This window comes from Engystomops pustulosus, chromosome 6, assembly GCF_040894005.1.
Source record: "Engystomops pustulosus chromosome 6, aEngPut4.maternal, whole genome shotgun sequence".
NCBI classification, from domain to species: Eukaryota; Metazoa; Chordata; class Amphibia; order Anura; family Leptodactylidae; genus Engystomops; species Engystomops pustulosus.
In genome coordinates this window covers 115,467,050-115,488,831 of record NC_092416.1, presented here as the reverse complement: position 1 = coordinate 115,488,831, position 21,782 = coordinate 115,467,050, and the positions used below count along the sequence as shown (strand labels likewise).

At 39.2% G+C, this 21,782-nt stretch overlaps 1 protein-coding gene across 2 annotated transcripts in view; it reads left to right on the top strand.

The window, feature by feature from the left end:
• Positions 1 to 21,251, top strand: part of ATP9A (ATPase phospholipid transporting 9A (putative)) — a 94,239-nt gene extending 72,988 nt beyond the window's left edge. The window contains exons 18-28 of one of the 2 annotated variants that reach the window (XM_072110643.1): positions 80 to 250; positions 3,690 to 3,788; positions 3,905 to 3,994; positions 5,185 to 5,329; positions 7,112 to 7,176; positions 8,608 to 8,763; positions 13,640 to 13,704; positions 15,005 to 15,113; positions 15,696 to 15,753; positions 16,808 to 17,011; positions 19,245 to 21,251. In XM_072110643.1, coding sequence (XP_071966744.1) covers positions 80 to 250; positions 3,690 to 3,788; positions 3,905 to 3,994; positions 5,185 to 5,329; positions 7,112 to 7,176; positions 8,608 to 8,763; positions 13,640 to 13,704; positions 15,005 to 15,113; positions 15,696 to 15,753; positions 16,808 to 17,011; positions 19,245 to 19,381 — 1,299 coding nt within the window. In that variant the 3' untranslated portion in view covers positions 19,382 to 21,251. Of the gene's footprint in view, positions 1 to 79; positions 251 to 3,689; positions 3,789 to 3,904; positions 3,995 to 5,184; positions 5,330 to 7,111; positions 7,181 to 8,607; positions 8,764 to 13,639; positions 13,705 to 15,004; positions 15,114 to 15,695; positions 15,754 to 16,807; positions 17,012 to 19,244 lie in introns of both variants that reach the window. The other variant, XM_072110644.1, reaches the window with a different exon arrangement.
• Positions 21,252 to 21,782: the final 531 nt, after the last annotated feature.

Here is a 21,782-nt window from a genome sequence, read left to right as displayed (position 1 = left end):
CATATTCCTGGAATACCCCTTTAATAAATCTAGACAAATCTGTTCAAATCTTTTGTGCTCTGTGGTGTTTTTTGAGCAGGCACGGTATGTACAAGCAAAGCTCAGCGTCCATGACCGCTCATTAAAAGTGGCCACTGTGATAGAGAGTTTGGAAATGGAGATGGAATTGCTGTGTTTGACTGGGGTTGAAGATCAGCTGCAAGTTGATGTCCGACCCACCCTGGAAACTTTAAGAAATGCTGGCATGAAGGTATGAAGGGTGACTGCCATGGTGGAATTTACAGTTTTTTTGCTTGGATGTTACGGGTTTTGTGAATTTTGTTCTGCTCTCTAGATGCAACCAGCAATGTAGAGGAAGGGGGTAATTCACTGTCAATGAGAGAGTGTCTGAGATCGCCAAGCTCTGTACTCTGACGCTCCCAAACTGCGCACCAGAACATGTGATCAGCCTGCTGTTCCACACTGATTACTGGGGGTCTTGTTCTAGTGATCAGGAGTTGGGACCTCCCCAATCCCCTAGGCTAGAGAATAACTTGAAGAGTTGGTAATATTTACTGTTAACAAACTGGAAAACCAGAATTGTAATTAACCCCTTCACACTCCACCACAGTGGAGTGCAGTGACTTGGCACTGAGGGTGCAGTCACACGTTGCAGTAAAAACTGCATCGCAATTAGTTTTGAGGTGGTTTTAGGTGCAGTTTTGTCAATTTCACAGGTGAAAGACATGAACTGAATGGGTGAATTTGATTTTGAAGGAGAAAGCTGTTCCACAAATTTCATTCACCTGTTGATTTGATGTCTTTTACTTGTTAAAATAAGTAATACCACCTAAAACCACCCCAAAACTAATTGCGATGCAGTTTTAACTGCAACGTGTGACCGCACCCTCAGAGGCAGATATATCCGACTTAGGGCAAGCTGAGATGGATGTCAGCTGCAGCCAATAGCTGACATCCCAGTGTAACAACCGCGGTTGGAGTGGGCTCAGATTGTGGGTGTTTAACCCGTTAAATGCTGTGGTCAGTGCAACTGCAGCATTTATACTGCCTGACAGGGGCCTCTGCCCCACGATACATAGGTATTGCAGGGTATTATCATGAACAAGTAATCAGATGATTACTTGCTCATGTCCCATCGTGGAACTAATAAAAAAGTTAAAAAGAACAAATTCTTAAATAAAAATAAATTAATAAATCCCCAATATGTTTAATCCCCATAAACATATAGAGAGATTTTTTTTTTTTTAATATATATCGAAATCATAACACAAACACACATATATAGTATCACTGTATCCGTGACGACCGTAGATTTGAAAGAGATCATTATTGAACTCGTTTGATGAACACTTTAGGAAAAAAACACGTTAAGCCACCAAAAATTCAGATTTTTACCTATTTTATCTCGCAAAAATGCAATAAAAAGTGATCAAAAAAACATATGTACTACAGAATTCTATTGTTGCAAAGAACAACATCCCCCGCAAAAAACAAGCCATCAACAAGCTCTGTCTCCAAAAAAGTAACAATGTTATGCCACTTGGAAGATGGCGATGCAAAAATTTAAGATTTTCAAAGTTTTGTATCCCCGTAATCGTATTGACCCATAGAATAAAGATAATATGATTATCAGACTATACGGTGAACACCAAGTAATAAAACAAGTAATGGTCACATGTGGGGGGTCTCTGTATTTGGGAGAAATTGCATCACACATTTTTAAGATGGGTTTCCTATTTTTATCTTTTGGAAATTACATTTTAGGGCTAACTGATTGTATAACCGACAAAACTGGGTTGATACTTACAGGGTTTTTAATGTTTTCTATATTTAAAATTTCATTTAAAACAGTAATTATCCCCAAAATAGGCAATTCTGAAAATACAGAAAACCGATATTTGATTTGTAAGCCGTGCAACATCAAATGTTATTCACAAACTTATTTAGGTATTAAATCTATCTGTTTGAAAACGCAATGATTTTGAAAATTAATAATTTTTTTAAATAAATAAATGCAAAACTTATCAGCCAAAGTTATTATCTAAAATGAAGTACAACATCATTGCTATCTAATAATCGCTTTGATAAGTCAGTGTTTAAAAGTTATAGCCATATAAAGTGACGCAAGTCAGAATACAAAAAATGGGGCTGAGCCTTAAAGAGGACCTGTTATCCAGAAATTCGGCACTATGAGCTGCTTACTAAAGTAAGACAAACACTATCTCATCCTACTGCAGAGTACAATAGAAACGCCAGACCGTACAATAGATGTACACTGCGGAGTACAATATAAACGCCGCTCCATAGATCGGGGGTGACTGCAGCACATCACATGGCAGTCACCAGCCCTAATCCCACCCACAATCCCACCCCATCATAAATACGCTTTGAGAGAGGTCCGGCGTTTCTATTGTGCTCCGCAGCGGTGTTAGCGTTATCAGAGGTTTCCGAAAACGCTATCATTGTAACAGTGTGTTTATTTTAGCACTCGGAGCTGCTTAATTTAGCCGAATTTTTGGGTGACCGGTCCTCTTTTAGCTACAAAATGGCTACATCCTTAAGGGGTTAAGAGCCAGATAGCTAATACTCTTGTATATACACTGGAGATAAAATAAGAGAACAAAAAATTTCCAAAATGTCAATGGCATTGTATAGTCCTATGTGGCTATATCATGACATGAGTAAAATTGCAGTAGTTTAAGATTATTTTATAAATTGTATATATTCTAAAGCACAGAATAAAAATGCAAATGAGAGAATTGTAAAAGAAAACTGCTCTACATTAGAGAACACCTTCATATACCTGCAAGTTATTGGTGGCATAGTGTATCCCTTACAAAAATCCTTCAAATGTTGAACAATTACTTATTGTAGAAAAAAAATTAAGTGATGAATCATCATCTTCATTTTATACGTATAGATCCAGATTCACACTAGGATTTCTCTCCCTACATTGCCCCTGCCGGTGAGCTGTATCTCCTGACTGCCTTGGCGCACATTAAGCACATTGGAGTCTTTTTTTTTTGTCCTTGCTGTATCTCTTCTACCAACTTTATGACTGCTCTGGCATCCAAGCCATGGCGTGTACCATCCCCATTATTGTCCTGATAGACCATATGCACCCTGGGGCTTAAAGCTACATGCAGGGTCTCTCATAACTTTCTATATTTATATATGTATATATCATCATATAGGTATATATATCTTTATTTTCTTATCATTTTTAACTGGTTATGTGTAATGGAAAGACTTAGATGCATAAAGATGTGATTCTGGACTTGGCTACAACAACCAGAATGAGTCTCCATTGCTTTAACCTGAAGGCTAAATTGAGTGAAGTCAAAAATAAGAATGTTTTCTACATTTTCTTATGGCTTCTCAGATTTACTCATCTTTAAAGCAAACTTCCACACAGAAGACAAAAATCTAAATCTAAACATACATTAGACCTGTAGAGTCCTATAAACTTTGCTCCTGAGGCTTTCAGTGCCTCAGTTCTCAAATAGCCATTGACTTATTCAGGGAAGGGAAGCGGGCAGAAGTCAGTATCCATTTTAGGACAGACCGTACAAGGCCTCTTGGAGCAGAACGTGGACACCAGGTTTATTGAACAAACATTCTGAATGTATTGTCATAATTTGTTATCTGCGTGGTGGTTCAGTTTAAAACATTCTCATTTCTGCAAACAGGTCTGGATGCTTACTGGAGACAAACTGGAGACTGCAACCTGTACTGCTAAAAATGCTCATTTAGTCACCAGAAACCAGGACATCCACATCTTCCGGCCTGTGAGTATCTGCTCAGGGACATATGGAGGGTGATGTAGGTGTGTTCTTAGACTCAAGTTCAGCAGGAAATTCTTAAAAAGGGGCCTTCCATAATAAGCCATTTTTTATCATTACAGGTAACTAATCGTGGTGAAGCCCATCTTGAACTGAATGCATTCAGGAGGAAACACGATTGTGCCCTTGTTATTTCAGGAGATTCTTTGGAGGTATTTACAGATAAATAATAATACAGATTAAGGATTTGTACTGTTTCTGGGGCTATAACCCAGAAAAACACACTGCCGTTTGGAGGAGGGTGGAGGGGTGAACATTTTTCATCCCTCCCATCTCCTAGGAAGCCAGGGTGGTGACACAATGGGGCACATTTACTAAGGGTCCGAACACCGCATTTTAATCGGGTTTCCCAACTGTTTACCGTTTTGCACTGAATTGCCCCGGGTTTGCGCGCGACACAAATCGGGGGGCGTAGACGTCAGAAAACCCGACTCATTCGGACAAACCAAGGAATTTAAAAACGAAATTGTGTCGCAAGATCAGCACTCACATACATTGGGAAGAAGAAGGTGAACTCCGGCGGACCTCAGCGGGGGAAGCATACATGCAGGAAATTGGATGCACGATCTTAGTGAATCGCGTCAGACCTGAATCCTTGTCGGACATTCCGGATCGGCGGCGTCAACAGGACGGGTAAGTAAATGTGCCCCAATATGTGCTCACCACACCATGACCGGATCCCATAGACCTCATGGCCCCCAATACGGTTGTGTGCACGAGGCCTTAGAAGGAGATTTTTGGCGTGTAAATGGGCGAGATTATACTTAAAAGAGGAAATTCTAGATGGGACATTTCACACACTATATGAGGGGATTTGTGGTTTCAATGGGATAATATCTGGTGACGGGTTGCCTTTAATAAGTAGAAATGCCGCTATGGCCTTGGGGAACATGCGATTTGAAAGTCAGAGTCTCTTGCTATTTATACATATGCTTTGTGGTATTATATTTCAGAGACTGAACCCTTTAGGAAAGGAAGTATTAAAAAAAAAACCAATTTTGTCACAAAAAAATTAAATAAAGAATAGTCACATAGTCTGTACAATAAGAAATTTTCACAAGGAATAATGCAGCAGATTTTTACAGCTTGGTTATGGCTATTCTATTGATGTCTATGGCTGCTTAACTGATAACAAACTGCATCACTTCCCTGTATAATCTGTAAAGTATCCCAAAGTAAGGATTGAATCTGTCATGATACAAAGTTGACAGTACAAATGCAGCCCCTATTTGAGAGCAAACAGTGCAGGTTAGATTTATTTTTCTGGTGAATCTGGTCTCCCATATGTCTCCCAACTCTGCATTGGCTCTTTACTCATTCTCCTTGTTTGCTCCTGTATTAGGTTTGTCTGAAATATTACGAGTATGAATTCATGGAACTGGCCTGTCAATGTCCGGCTGTGGTTTGCTGTCGCTGTGCTCCCACTCAGAAAGCTCAGATTGTGCGCCTCCTGCAGGAACGGACTGGAAAACTCACCTGTGCTGTAGGTACGAGACTGAAAATGTGAATGCAGTAAAGAAGAGACCTTGTGTGCATTGCCTACAGCCACAAGATGATAGGGTATTTTCTGTAGAAACAAAGATTTTCCAGTCATCTCTTTGTTGAGGAAAGGATGGACAACTCACTTCGTATCTACACATATGGAAAACATTATTGAATTCATTTCGGAATACAGGGTTTTATATGAATAAAGCAAAATCATGGTTTAAAAAAGTTACACTATGGATTACATTGTATCATCAACATGACAAATTCCATAAGGATCCTTGCTTCTTATTAGAGAATGGAAAATTTGGAAACTTGTGTAAACAATTGTGTCACAATTTTACTGAATATACCCCTTGATATGTGAGCTAAATTGTCTTGTGTACAGTAACAACTTAAACTTATGAGGAGAGAGTTGAGATTGAATCAGTCAGGAATAAATTTAAGCCTTGAAGTATGTAGATTTTCATCCATTGAATACTATCATAGATGGAGATTGTTGAGGAGGATACCAGCATATCTGATGCACAGGTGAATCTGGCCCAAAAATTTTGGGTCCCATTATGCTGCTAATTATGAAAGGATTTTCCCTCTCCCATAAAAAGGAGGAGAGATCCGCTTAAAAAAATGAAGTTAGAGATTTCCATATTCGCAGATCATGTCACATTTTTTTGGTGAATAATTTGTTGTACATTGTCTTACACAGACTGCAATCTTGCAGAGATTTTTCCACATGAAGTTCCATATGGATCCTGATTGTGTGTACTATGCATTCCTTTTTCTTCTGTCATAGTTTCTTGTGCCTGTATGGCTCATACAGTGAGCTTATTTATATCCAGCCATTTGCTGCAGTGTCAGCCGTGATTTAGCCACTTAACCCCCACATTCTGGCTTGACATGTCAAATGGTGCTCAAGAAAACATTTACAAATTGCTTACTTAAAGGCGGTTTCCCATGACTGAAAATTCTCAAGTTTCAATTCCCTAGTGATGTTAACACAATAAAGATGATAATTTTTAGTCCTTTAAGTCACAATGTTACTCAGTTTTATTGATATTTCAGCCCACTCAGTGCTGGTCCAGGGTGTTGGCTGGGACTCTCCAAGTAGATACTTCATGATCCATCTAGTTCTGTGCGCTGACAATGTGGTTAGATTATCAGGGTACAAGGTTTATATACACTTTCATTTACTTTCTGAACATTCACTAGTATCTGACACACAGAAGGAGAAATGAGACCGATCAGAGATGATGAGATCGATAAGATGCCTATTACACACAATGTCAGCTCTCCTACTTCTCTGCTATTTCACAACACACTAGATCTGCTGTGCTTTCCTGCTGTGCCTCCCCAGATAAAGAACTTATCTGTCTATAGCTTATAGTTCTCCTGACGCTATTGCTGTCAGCAACTTAGTGTCTGTATCAGTAGGAGCTCTGTCCTGCACTGCAGGGGGGGGGGAGAGTGCAGGGAGCAGAGAGAGAGAGAGAAACTCTGCTCCACAGCCGTCACACCGAAATCCAAGATGGCTTCCCCGACCCTAAGTCAGAAGTTAAATTGTCATGTCTAGGGGCAACTGAAATTATGTGCACCAGGACTGATAGACACAGGTGAAATGCTGTATTTTTGTTAGTATCAGTGAATTAGAGAATGTGTTTATCCTGTTATCCTGAGTACATATAATAAACTTGCCTTTGTGGGAATTCCCCCCCTTAATTTGTGGCAAAGCACTAGGGTAACTGCTTTGCACCACATTTACTCCATCTTCTTTGTTGGTCTTACAGGAGATGGTGGGAATGACGTCAGCATGATTCAGGAAGCAGATTGTGGTGTTGGAGTTGAAGGAAAAGCAAGTATTTTTTTTTTCAATTTTTAAAATACTTTTCTAATAGGTATAAAGTGGCTGAGAGGAAAATCCCCATTGTAACCATTTATTCAGGAACATATATGTGTTTATGTGTTGTACTTCTCAAAATGTTTTATTTTTTTTTGTCGCTGCTATCATTTCACTGTTTGCTTCTTTTAAGACTTATTACATTTACTGTCCAGTTCCTTGTTTCCTTGGCTTTCTCTGCTGTCCCAATGTGAATAACCATTTTAAAAATAGAGAGGGTAAAATACGGGTTAGATTAAATATCTGCAAATAGACAGATTTCTATCTTTCATCCAGACAAGATGCTAAACAGATGTTACAGATGCTACATTGCATCTTTGCCAGCAAATCTTAACATGAACCACTTAGAAACACAAGCATAATAAACCTAGATAAACATCTAAATCTGTCACTGGAATAAGAACCCACAATGCTATTTTCACAAATTTAAGCCTGAAACTGTTTTAGGCTGGGTCTACACCAGCACAATGAGATTGGTTTTGTTTAGCAAGGATAATGTAATATAACACAGTGACTGTAGGATTACAGAACTTGCTATGATATCTTCCATAAGAGCAGATCTCGAGAATAAGACTCTTTGTACCCCTGACTTTATCTGTAGTACCAGGGAGAACATTATATAGCAATATAGCATCTGTATGAAGCATGTGCCATTCTTTTCCTTTTTCTATAGCATTGAGCGGGCAGCGGATATCAGAGGTCGGATAATTCATCTTAAATGTTAACAGATAAATTGAAAAGTTTTCCCATTTATCTGCACTATTTATGTATTGTGTTTGTATTATCTTACTTTAATAGGAAAAGTATTTGCCATTTTTGTAACACGTCATTCAGCACCTTGCCCCCCTCTCTGTTACATTATTTAAGAAAATGCTGCTGCATAATTTTTTTTCTCCATTACAAATCATGGAAACATGATGGAAAGGTGCGTTCTGTTCATGTAACCCTATGGGTGCACAGACAGACCATCTGTCGACCTTCCATATATCGAAAACAGGAAAAAATTGGCTCACCGTGACTTGAGTGTAAAAACTTAAAAATGTACATTTTAATAGTATGCAATAAAGAAAAAAACAAAAAGCCTCAAAAAGTAAGACAGCCTGGGGTGCGGGATAGGGAGCACTACAGCACCTGTATTATTCTTATTTTGCATGACCCTCCATATATATTTTCTATTATAGAAAAGCATAAAGGAAAATGGTAATAGTGGTGTGAATGTTGCTATCAATAAATTTGCTTTGAACCTTTATTTATGAGGCAAATGAAGTAATGCGGGAAGTTTTTTCTTTCCATGTGAACCAAATACAGTTTTTCTGTGATCCCTTATAATATCTTCACTGTCTAAAAGAAAATGTTCACATAACTCTTTTTTTGGCTTTGTTTCAGGAAGGTAAACAAGCTTCACTAGCGGCAGATTTCTCTATCACACAATTTAAACACCTCGGCCGCCTCCTGATGGTTCATGGACGCAACAGCTATAAGAGGTCTGCAGCCTTGAGCCAGTTTGTCATCCACAGAAGTTTGTGTATAAGTACAATGCAGGTATGGAATAGACCTATGGATGCTGTTATGATATAGTATAGGACATACTGTAACTGCTGATAATATATTCTGATGCTGAAACCCTTGCCCAAAACTGTCCTGTATGTAAATCTAGTCACACGAGGGCTTTTTATGAATTATGGCACCGTTTTGGGTTACAAATACGTCACTACTACGTATCTACTTGAGCTGTTTAGTAGTTACATTCATACAGTTTTACAATTGCAATCCGCTCTTTGAGGGCAACCACAATGCTGAACATAGTGTTAAATAACAATTTTGTGAAGGGGTTTTGTGAATTCCCCTGCTGTGTCCCTATAATTCAGTATGCCTACAGGTAAATACTTTATTAGGACTTAGTTGACATTCACTGATGCTGGATGGTACCTCCCTGATTGGTGTAATCGTACACAAAAACTAGTTTACACCTTAGGCATTTTAGGTATTCATTGTGCAAGGACATTGGTCCAGTCATTATTGTATTAATATAAATAGGACAGTGCAGCGGGGATTATTATTTGTCTTTTGTGATTATTATTGTAATAAAGTATGGTTAACTTTTTACATTTCAATATCTAGACTCCTTATTGGTTTATATCTTGTGATTTGTTTTTTTGGATGTCTGGGCACTGTGATAGAGAAGCCTGGACAATTGCGGATTTCTAATGTGTTAAATAACAATAAACTGAGATACAGACATGGCTTGTATGTACCCCACAGCAATGGCCACAGTGCCCCCAGTAGCCGCAGAGCCCCAGCAGCCACGGTGCCCCCTGGCAGCCACTATGCTCCCCCAGTGCTTCTTGTGCCCCCCTTGCAGCCACTGTGCTCCCCCAGTGGTCACTGTGCTCCTCATGCACTTCCCTCTCACACTGTTGTGAAAAAAAAAACATTTTCTTACCTTTCCTCGCTTCAGTGTGCGCCTACTGAATGCGCTGGCTCTGAAGCTAGAACACTTGGTGATACCATTACATCATGTGTGCCGGCTTCAGAGCTGGCGCGTACAGTGGTCCCACACTGGAGCAAAGAAGAGGACTGCTGCTTCTGGAGAGCGACAAAAGGTAAGCTTTGTAATTGACCTGCTCCCTATGCTGCGCTCCAGACGAACGCGCCATGGGGGCAGGGAAACAAGAGCTGGGCCGGATAACACAAGGCAGTGGGCCTTGTGTTTGACACCCGTGCCATAGATAATAGATGTGGCAATTAATAAAATGAATATTTACCTGCCTGTTCCCTCATTGCTGCCATCTCTTCTTATCCCGGCTTAGTGCAGGGACGCTGGTGGCGTATGATGTAATACCTAACTTCTTCTAGATAAAACTACCCTATGAGCGCTTTTTTTCTCTTCTTCACCTTTAAGCTGTTAGCTCTGATCACAGCCGTGTCATATGTATGATATAGTTTACACTCTTTGTTGATGGTGCAAGCTTAGAAACCAAGTCGGCACCTTTGCCGAAATAGTAAAATACTTCACAAAAAGTTCAAGCTGTAAATGGATGGATGAGGGGACTATTCTACTGCACTGTATATGTACCCCATTATCTGTAAAGTGCTCCAGAATATGATGGCACTATATAAAAGATATATAATAATTCAATGTAAATCTTCGCTATGCCAGTTTGACATATTCCTCATTAATCATGGATTGCAGTTTATATACAATTATGACAGTTTGTTTTAAAATCTGGTATTTGGCAGCGGCCTGTTACTAGGAGTTATCGGAGGACCTCCACAAATAGCTGGTTTGTAAACAGAAGGAAACGGTACAATTGAGGTGGTGACAGAGGACGTGGTGCGATGACTAATACGGTTTAATAGAAGGAAATTCTTGTTTTAAACAATGTTGTACTAAATAAACAAACAGGCGCTGATTTGGATGTGAGCGCATTACAGGCCACGCAGGTTTTATACTTCAATCGCCTCCTCATCCACAGAACTGAATTCTGTCAGATATTTCTGTTCTGTGACCTTGCTGCTTCTCCGATAGTGATCGTATTTAGGGATTGTATATTGTTTCATTGTCTGTAGACAAGAAATCTGTAACTCCATCTTAATGTATTATTCTGCATTATTGTGGATTTTTAAAGGCTTTTGCAGTCAATCAGCAGAAAACTACTTTTTCATTTCACTCTACCATGGGATTCACAGGACCTGAGGCAGGGAAGCACATCAACAATATAATGCTCCCTCCCAAATTTGTAGATTTTGGTCTGGTTTTACTGATAACAGATCTTTCCACATTAATTTTTTTTTCTTGATTTCCTTTTATTTTTTAGATGATCCTTTGTCAAGATCACCAATTATTTAATGTTATTGCCAGGATTTTTTGGAGATGTTTTAAATACTTTTTCCAAAGGACCTTGACTTTCTACCTGCTGGATATCGGCAAGAAAAATCAGTACCTCTTTAGTTCACTGTATGGATTAACTCTTGAGAAAATAAATGTATTGAATTTCCTAGTGGGAATTACTCAATCATTTACATTTGGTGTCTATATATCTACCTATATGTGCAGCCATCTGGTCTGTGTAGATATGATAAGGCACTGAGGAGTGGGAAGTTAAATAACCACCAATTTAGGAAGTGTCATTTATCATACATTTCTTGTGTGCCTGGTATTTTAGTATATGTACGTGGTTTGTTTTCCCGTATATACAGTGCAATGAAAAATAAGTAAATAACAATTGTTGAGCCCCAGATCTAAAGCTGGTCAAACACTTTTAATAGTTGTCAGCATTTTCAAAGGACAAATATTTCATCCTACCCCTGTACACAAGGCTAGTCAACCTTGGGTAAAATTATCCAATTACCTATAATTATAAAATTATTCTGGGGGCCCTTTATCAACTCCCAGGAAATGGACCTTAGTAGCCTTCATATTGACTTCTCCTCTGCTGTACCAAATATATGCAGTACTGGGTAGGAGCCAGGGTCCAACAGAGGATCCCCTGGTTCTCTGGTGGACCATTCTAAAATTGTCCATAGACAGGTCAACATCTGCAAAGAGTTTGTATGTTCTCTCCGTGCTTGCTTGAGTTTCCTACGGGTCCTCCGGTTTCCTCCCACACTCCAAAACATACTGGTAGGTTTATTAGATTGTGAGCCCCATGAGGATAGGGACTGATTTGGTAAGCTCTGTGCAGCGCTGCGTAATCTGTGTGGACTATAGAAATAAAGAATTATTATTATTATTATTATTATGCACTCTTTGTTCTCAGTTTGGCAAGTTGACATCCAAAGAAAGAAATATAAAGCATCAAGTGTCCAGGGACAACCCAATACCGCGTAGGTGGTAGACTGGTCCCTATTGTCAGGTTCAGCCGACATTTATTTAATGTGTATGGTTAACTTAAAAGGCAAGCAGTGATAAATCATTCACAGCCATCATTCTTTAGTGTTGTAGCAAAAACCTTCACAATTAACATTTTTCGCTCCGTCTTATGAACACAATCGGGTGCTGTAATCGGCAAGCATACAGTCTCTACAACAAAGTAAAGCACCAACTACACAAGATTGTAGTAACTGCACAATGCACCAATCCACACTTTCACCCTATACTTCCTCTCTGGAGAGTATACTGCCATGGTCATTGTTCAGCTTCCTCATTCACATTGACCTCAGATAAACTTGGCCAGATGTGTAGAAGAATGTTTGCTGCTGATATACATCATAGGCTTTGCCTATATAGTCTGATCCTGCAGTCCTATTCTCTTCCACCTGTTCCCAGTATTATACTAACATATATTTCATCAGCTAGGCAGAAGTAGGAGACACATGGAATAGAACATGACTTCAGGGTTAGGTCTCATGCACATAACTGTATATAGCGGCCATGAGCAAGCCGCACAAATTGCTGTGCAGTTAAAGTTCTTGTTCCTGCCCAGGTTTGCGGTGTGACCACTTAGCTCCTATGCAGGAGAGAAGTGCTCCCACCTCCCCTCTCCACCAGGTCGAAACGGGACGCAAACTTCCCCCCATTATCAGCTTGTTTTATGTACTCAGTCATGTGCATTCAGCACATTCTGTTCACAGAAAACAAAAAATATTAGTAATTAAAATCAATAGAAAAGATGCCTTACCCACTCACTAGCAATTCTTTATCCAGTTTTACAAACCCCTTTTTGGGACATTGATGCCAATCGTTGGCAATAAAGAAAATTGTCATTCTCTTTTCTGTGGCTTCATTCCTAAGATCATTAACACCAGGTTAAAAAGTTGCTTATTTATTACGTTGAATGGGTCTTCATTATTATTTATTCATTTACATGTTTTCTTTAAAGCATCTGAAGGAAGCCATGGCCATAGTTTAAGCTATCTGACTATACCCCATATCAGTGGTTGCAAACCTATGGCATGGGTGTGGGAGGTGGCTCTCAAAACCATTTTTGTGGCCACCAGGTCATCACTCATGCATAGAGTTTGCCGGACAAGGAATCCTCCTGTAGGCTAAGGAAACCCAGGACGTGCCACACTAAGTGTTTTTTTTTTAAGTGTCACATCCTTGGCTTCCAAGACTGATGGACCTCCTGCTCAGCACCTTCTTATTCTTCCTGTTCAGGAATACCTGGATGGAAGCTACAATGGATGGAAGCTACAATTTCTCCACCTTTTTTCTACTGAATTGGTGTCTTCAATACGCAGATACGATGGAAATCTGTGGCAAGATTACATGTGTGTATATCCAAGTGACACAATTACGAAAAGCTGAAATGATGGATAAGCCAGGGACAGCAAGTCCTCTTTGCAGTTATGTCTATCTTACTAGAATATGCCATGGGTATTACCACATACTATAGCTGTATTTTGGTTGATCTATGTCTGCTTGATTCAGACTTAATGTAAAGTTGTGATAACTGTAGATCTGGTATCTTTGCAGGCAGTCTTCTCCTCTGTGTTTTACTTTGCCTCTGTTCCTCTCTACCAAGGATTCCTCATCATTGGGTATGTAAAAATATTAATAATGTCGGAGCCCATATGCCACTCGTGATAAGGACCACATTCTTGTATAATAATCTTATATAATTCTAATATAATGTGATTAAAAAAAATTTACTTTCAGAGTTTCTTTGTTGCCTAAAAGCATCAATAGCAATGTTCTTCTTTACAGGCATATGCAGGTATAATTATATAGACATATGCAAATAAAAAGTACTGAAGCACCTAAGTCAGAGAAATCCTTATTCTAAATACAGGAAAGTTTGTTGTTCTCCATAATATGTTGCAGCTTCTGAGACCAAGAGTCCTGTGTCCTTATTCTATCAGAGATGCATTATTAAAATTGTCTGTACTATTTACAAGCTTCCTAGTAGCAAGTGCCGAGAGGAGCATGAAAAACTTGTGCAAGATTTTATAATAGATTTTTTAATATATTTCGTTTGCATATTTCCCAGATTTATATGATATTATATGAGAAAACAGTGTATGTGGCTGTAATCTATCAATTGCAGTAACTGCAGCAATTTTATTTCTATTTGTTGATAACCCCTTTGAAGACTATACATGCTATATCCTTGGACCACAATAGTTTAGATAAATGTGACACCTATGTCCTCTGTTAAATAATGTGACAGGGGCTCATTTCCATCACACCTTCACTACTGTATAGCACGCACAGATAAATGCTTTGTTATATTTCTCACCATTCTAATTCAAAAACTCCCAGCAGCGTCTCAGGAAGTGCGTGGCCTAATACAGATATATTTTATTTAAATAACACTATTTTTTAATGGCTAGTATCTGTGGCTGAGAAGTTTGAAGGCTGTAAAAGGATTAATAGCTTACTATTTTCACTTCTCTTTATTCCGCCCTTCCTGACCAGCCTTGTACAGTATCACAGTTCGCAAGGAGGCTGCTCCACCCTATCCACTTGTAGGAAGAGTGCAGCTCTTTGAATTTTTCAGCCCCTTGGGTCCTGCGTGATGTAATCAGGATGAAGAATAGGTGATGACCAAACCCTCCCATACTTGTAGAGTTTTTGTGCTGTGGGATTTCTATCAGGAAAAGCCAGCCTTGTGAGTCAGAAAAGGACTAAGAATGGAGTTTTTTCCTTTTTAATAAAGGAATTTTACAAATTACACGTTAGTATGTACGTGGGAATTAGCAAGCATTTTCTTCTGTGTAACACTTCCCTTATTAAAGCCATGAAACCTATAGTTTACAATATAATTTATTATAGAAAATCTTTAGCATCTAATTGCTTCTTTATTACTTGTGTTATGTACTCTCTGTGTTGTCTCTGCAGATACTCCACAATCTACACAATGTTCCCGGTCTTCTCCCTGGTGCTTGATAAAGATGTTAAGTCGGAAGTGGCAATGTTGTATCCAGAGCTGTACAAGGATCTACTAAAGGTAAAGCACTGACTTGCTGAACTTTGTTTACATTTCATGTATTTACTAGAATAAATAATCCATGTTAAAACATGTAGTGGTTTTGGAATACAGCATAGTACACCCAGAGTCCCAGACTATGTTAGGGTATACCCACACAGGACTGGTACACTGAAAATTTTCCACACAGATTTAGAGGGAACCTGTCATCAGCAAGGTCATTTTTTCATGATGACAGGCTCCAATAGCCTCTGGTATGTTGACTTCAAAAATGCCTTTGTGGTGCATCTGAATAATTAGTTTTTAAATTCTTTCTTTAATCTCTGATGACAGTGTGTGTTGAGTTCCAGGGGATGGGGGGCAATCCAAATGAGAATTGTTTGTGGCAGTAAGCTGACTTAAGCGGGGAGAAGTAGCGGGAAAGAGACTGAGTAAGGAAGGGAGTAGGCATTGCAAAGATGACGACTCATGCCATTTGAACAACAAGTAATCTAATGCGCTTACCTACTCATTTTTTGACATTGAGCTTTATTAACAGAGTATTGGGTTAATTCTGGGTAATATTTCTGTAAATAATTATATACCTCTCTCCATTATTTACAGGGACGACCCCTGTCATACAAAACATTCCTTATTTGGGTATTGATCAGCATTTATCAAGGTATGCTTTGCATTCTGTATTGCTGGCTTAACAATAAAGTCCAAATTAAACATTGAATATGTATTTAAAGCATAACTGTAAAGCTATAGTGATTTAACCAAATTATTATATGTGATTCCCCCTTTAAAAACAAGCCGAACGATGCCTACTTTGTGCTGCTCGTCCTTTTCTTTCCAAAGTTATGACATTTTCTGTTCTGAAAGTGTTTGACAAAAATCTTTCTCACCAGAATTGAAGTGGGCGGAGACTATTGTCTGTCTGTCTATGCCCTCAAGTTGAGGCCATTTAGCTTGCCCACAGATCCCATGATGCCTTGTCTTCTCACTCAAAGTAATTTAGAATTAAAACCATTTAGTTTCCCACTAGTAAATTCACTTAACACTGCACAGTGCACATACAGGATGTATATGGTAACCAGCCTGGCAGCTTCCATCAAATGGAGGAGCAGGGAACATGTAAGACAGAGAAAGTTCTGTAGAATCACAGACTGTGATGGAGGGACTGATATGGAATAGGGAGATCTGGTACCTCACTAATCTGTGCAGGAGACATCTGCATTCTTGGACACATCCGGCTCTGCTACATTTACTGTCACATTACCTACTCCCTTGTGAGCTGGGAGCGGCAGCTCTTCCCCTCCCATGAAACCGACTCAGAAACAAAGTGTAAACAAAATAAGGACTCCATGACTTCTCAGCACATAGAGAGGAAGCAGCTATTGCAGCTCTGAGGTATTCTGAGTGGGATAGCACAGAAACTGCTGAATATAGGTAACAAAGTTAATAAAGTTTTTTTATATCCCAAGAGCCTTTGATTTGTGAAACAAAAAACCTTTACAGTTACTCTTTAAAGTTTTCATTGAAAGTTTATTATTATGTGGGATACCATAAGATCTTTAACAAGCAGTTTTACACGTGATAACCGATCTGTCAACAGCAGCTTGTCATGTAGGTAATTGTATTGGTTCTGAAAGATTGAAAAAGCAAAACCCTCTTGTAATATCCTTATCATGTATATGATGTCACTGATTTTGTCTTCTTTATCCTCTCTGCAGGGAGCATCATTATGTATGGGGCCCTGCTCCTGTTTGAGTCAGAGTTTGTCCATATTGTGGCCATTTCCTTCACCTCCCTAATCCTCACAGAACTACTGATGGTTGCACTGACCATACAGACTTGGCATTGGCTGATGATTGTTGCTGAGCTCCTCAGTCTATCCTGTTATATCGCCTCTCTTGTTTTCTTACATGAGTTCATAGGTAAGTACTATAAATGTGCAGAACAAGAGCAATTTGTCTGTCTAAGGGTTTATACACTTGCTTCATCATGTTCTGGGAAAAGCTTAAACATAATATGAGAAAATTGTTACAGGACATCTACCATTAGTTTTATTGATGGTAGATGTGTCCCACAGGACTTCTTTTATTGTAACTCTATATGCCGCGATTGCGGCAATATAGTGATCTAAAAATTCTGCTAATTAGCTGGAGCGCCTTTGAGCACCTCTTCCGATAATTTATTCACTCCCACATTCCGCTAGACTAGGCAGAACTACTAGCGCAACGGGGGAGTTGTTAAATTATCAGAAGAGGCGCTCTGAGGAACATTGTTCCTCTGGAAATAACAAAAAGTTAAAAACCTAAAAGTTCCAATCACCCCCCTTTCCCTAGAACTGATATAAAACATAATAAATAGTAAATGTCACAGACACAATAGGTATCACCGTGTCCTAAAATGTCCGATCTATCAAAATATAAAAACGGTTATTTCGACAGTGAACCACATAACTGAAAATTTTACACCATTTTACATCACATAAAAATTGAATAAAAAGTTAACAAAATGTCGGACAGACCTCACAATGGTAGTAATGAAAACATCGGCTCATTTCACAAAAAATAACACCTAACACAGCATTGTGCACCAAAGTATGAAAAAGTTATTACCGTCAGAAGATGGCGACATTTTTTTTACTTGTTCATATACAATGGTTTAACTTTTGAAAATGTATTAAAAAACAATACAACCTATATAAATTTGGTAACACCGTGATCGTGAACCAAAGAATAAAGTAGCGTGCAAATGCCTTTTCTAAGCATTTGCATTACAATATAATTGTGTGTTATAACTTACCTTGCTCCCTGACAAAATCCTGGGGTAGTCACAGGGGCTGGACTTTGGTTTGGATGCATTTCAAAAAACATGTGGCTTGTCTGTGTTACCCACTCCTCAAAGCTGGGCCCCCACCTTTTTGCTCTTGTACAGCTCCACCTCTTGCTTCTTCTCAGAGGTCACAACCTGGTCAGCCTGACATCAGTGGGGGAGGGACAAGCTGTACAGGAGCACAAACATGGAGACACAGCCTACAGTTCAAACAGGTCACATGTTGTTTTTTGAAATGCATGCAAACCAAAGTCCAGCCCCTGTGACTACCCCAGGATTTTGTCAGGATGCAAGAGTAAGTTATAACCCACAATTATATTGTAATGCAAATGCTTAGAAAAGGCAGAAAGGCAGATTTGCACTGCAGGTGTCATGGGCTTTTACAATCTGTCTTTAGTGAAAAATGAGGTCCCTGGTGGCATGTTCCCTTAAGGGGTTAAATATGACAAGATTTGCCACTTCTGGTTTCTCTTTGCCTTTCATAGCACATTGTGATTCCCATGGCAAACATTATTGGGGCTCATTTACTTACCCGGTCCAGTCGCGATCCCGCAGTGCGTTGTCCGCCGATGATTCGGGTTCTGACGGGATTCGCTAAGGTCGTGCGCCCAATATTCACCAGGTGTTGCTGCTGCGCCGAGGTCCGCCGGAGTTCACCCTCCAATTGCTGTCGCTTGAAAGCCAACGCAATTGCGCTGAAATCCCATCACGTGCGCCAAAATTCCGGCGGAAATTGAAAAATTCGGGAAACCCGACGAAAGTGCGGCCGCAGAGCCCTTAGCAAATAAACCCCATTGTATGATGATTTACGCTGGGAAAACACAACATCTAATGCCACATGTCTATAGGGAGCTGTGTCTATTACGGTTTGCTGCAAGCACAACAGCCTAGTGTTCCTGTTGTGTTTGCAGTTGTGTTTTTTTCCTTCGGAATATTTGTTACATTTTTTTGCTTTGTGGATTTCTCAATAACTATTACGGATAAATGTAAGTAAATGTACGGATAATGACACAAGAAACTGAATGTTGACTTGATACATTCCTTATACTCTACACCCTGTGAAGCGCTATTTGGGAGATAATGGCTGCATCCACAATAATTTCTAATGCTCTGATTTAAACCTGACATCCTGGTAATGGTAAATCAAAGATTTTCAAGTATTACATTGTCAGGGCACTGCAGATTTTACCTTTAAAATATATATATATATATATTTTAATTCCAAGCTCTTTGTTTTCATTATAATTGTGTATTTATCCATTGCTACACGTTCTCTGGTATATCCAATTATCACTCTTATTACTACCTGCTGATTTTCATGTGTTACAGATGTTTACTTCATCACCACAGTGTCCTTCCTGTGGAAAGTGACTGTCATTACATTGGTCAGCTGTCTCCCCCTCTACGTCCTCAAATACCTGAGGCGGAAATTCTCTCCACCAAGCTACTCCAAATTGACATCCTAAAACCCCAGCGAAGTTGGGCACCTCCAATGCTGCTTTTATGGACCAGGACTGATAATGATCATTCTTCTGTGGGAACAAATCATACAGGGTTTATCTCTTCTCATCTACGTGGAGTTGTATTGTGAAGATCCAAATGTTACAGGCTAAAAAAAAAACTAAGAACAAACCGATCTTGAGATGCCTTCTATTGGTCTGGGATTCCTACGAGGAGAATCCATGGGCTGACTTCCAAGGCTGGACTGTGGAAGCTGTCACTTGCATTTACCTCTATTAACACCTCCTTTCTTGTTTCTGTCCCTGTAACATTGACCGCTGTTATGTTCTCTCAAAAAAGTAAATGATGTGTATGTGATTTTATAGCCAGTAGGAGTGTAAGAAATGTCAGTCTAATGAACAGACCTGATATGAAGAATCTTTAAGGGTGATAAAGCACTTTCACAAGCTGGCATGGCAAGCGCCCGTTGGTGTAGTCGTGTAATGTCAGCATGTACTGTATATTTCTAATACTTTGCTCTTGTACAGTTATATGATTATGTCCTAACTACTGATATTGTAAACTAAGAGTACGGATGAACAATGAGGGCATGACCCTAACACTTCACTGTGGCATCTCTCTTAGGCCTCTTTGCTGTTTTCTTTATAGGAGTGCCAAAATGACTGCATACTTCACAAAAATTTTAGATTATGTTCGTACTGAACACTACAATGGAGAGGCTTCATTTCTGCATGCTACTTGCTCTTTCCACACATTCTTCACATCACCTGTTATACACGGTCATTGCACACCACCTACTAAACATAGAATATCCCATAGACTGCTGTATAGTGGTGTAAGTAAAAATAAAACTAGAGAAGCCAAGGTACTGTCCTTAAAGGAAATGAAACCTCAAAGTCAAGCATGATATAACAGGGACCTTAACTCTATTTCTTATATTTGGTATCCATGGTTATTTCTTATCAAATTATACTGATGAGTTAGAAGGGCTCTGGTGGGTGTTGCGCAAGTGCCCATGGTTGATCATGCCTGATTTTGGTAGATTTCCTCTAATGCCTTCAGTAACCCCTCATATATTGATTGATATGGGTAACACTGCATTATTTCCCTCTTCAATGTTATCTGAAATGTCCCAATGTGTCCAAAATCAGTTTAGGTCAAGCCCATGGCTAGGGAACAAAACCCATTCATATACACATTCAATGACATTCATATGCCAATGTCATTTATGTTCATTTGGAGTATGCTGAAGTAAAAGGAAATTGTCCTCAGCCATCGTCAAAGATCTACCTGTTCCAAGACTTTCACTTTAGGGTTCAAATTTGTAGGCAGAAGATCTACAAGTCCATAGAACCCTTTGTGACGTGTACAGGGATAAATTATTTCATGATGGTATAATAAAATATCAAGAAAAACATGAAGGCAAATAAGTTTTCACTTTTACCAACCTTGGGACTTTGATCATGTCAGTAAATGATTCTGCTCCCTGCATGCAGTAGCACATTAGAGTGGGGCAACCTTTACTACAATCAATGGCAGAGTAATATTAGGATTTACCAGATGTACCAATATCTGCATTACATGGCTGCTGGACTGTACAGTAAGGGAAGAGCACTCCGAGCAATAATTCATTTTATTGTTCAGTCAGATGTTACTGTTTTTTATTTCCGTTATTCTTTTAGTGTGCACCTCCTGTAGGGTAAATCTATTCATTTGTTCTGTTTATTGCTGAGTATTGTGCCACTGATGATTTTATTACCCAATGTACAGAATTCAAACGTATCTCATGACCTTTTTATTTATTGTTCAGTAAATAAATACGCCCATCTGAACTGGAAAGGGACCTTTAAAGAAATAAAAGAAATTTCTGGTAAACCTATTCCTCTTCTTGTCTTCTATGTAACGACAAATAGACCTCTGTTTTCTGCAGATTTGTAGATGTCCAACAGTGAACATTAGGTGTCGCTGTAGAACCAAATCTTACAAAATAAAACCTTGTACTAGAACCAGTGAGCCCCAGAGTTCCTGACTATCCCAAGAACAGATCCAGTGGTCAGTAATGCTTCTGGTAGGATTTCCCAGTGTTACTTATGGGTTTTTATACATGCAAATTGTTGTTCAGTTAAGAAAATATCAGATGGTAATGTTAAGATTTATGTCTAATATGACTATCTCTACAATATCCATGTAAAAGATGCTTGGAGTGGCTATATAAAATGTAGGGGAATTTTATCAGCTTCCCCCATCCATATGATGTATATAAAGTTGTTGCAGTTTGCTACACTATGGGAAAAGATGACTATGAGGCCCCCCTGAGCACGGCTAGATTTAAAGCAATTCTGTACCCTGCTGTAAATTGACTTTTCAACTGTACAATGCCAATACGATGCTAGTAGATGGCTCTGA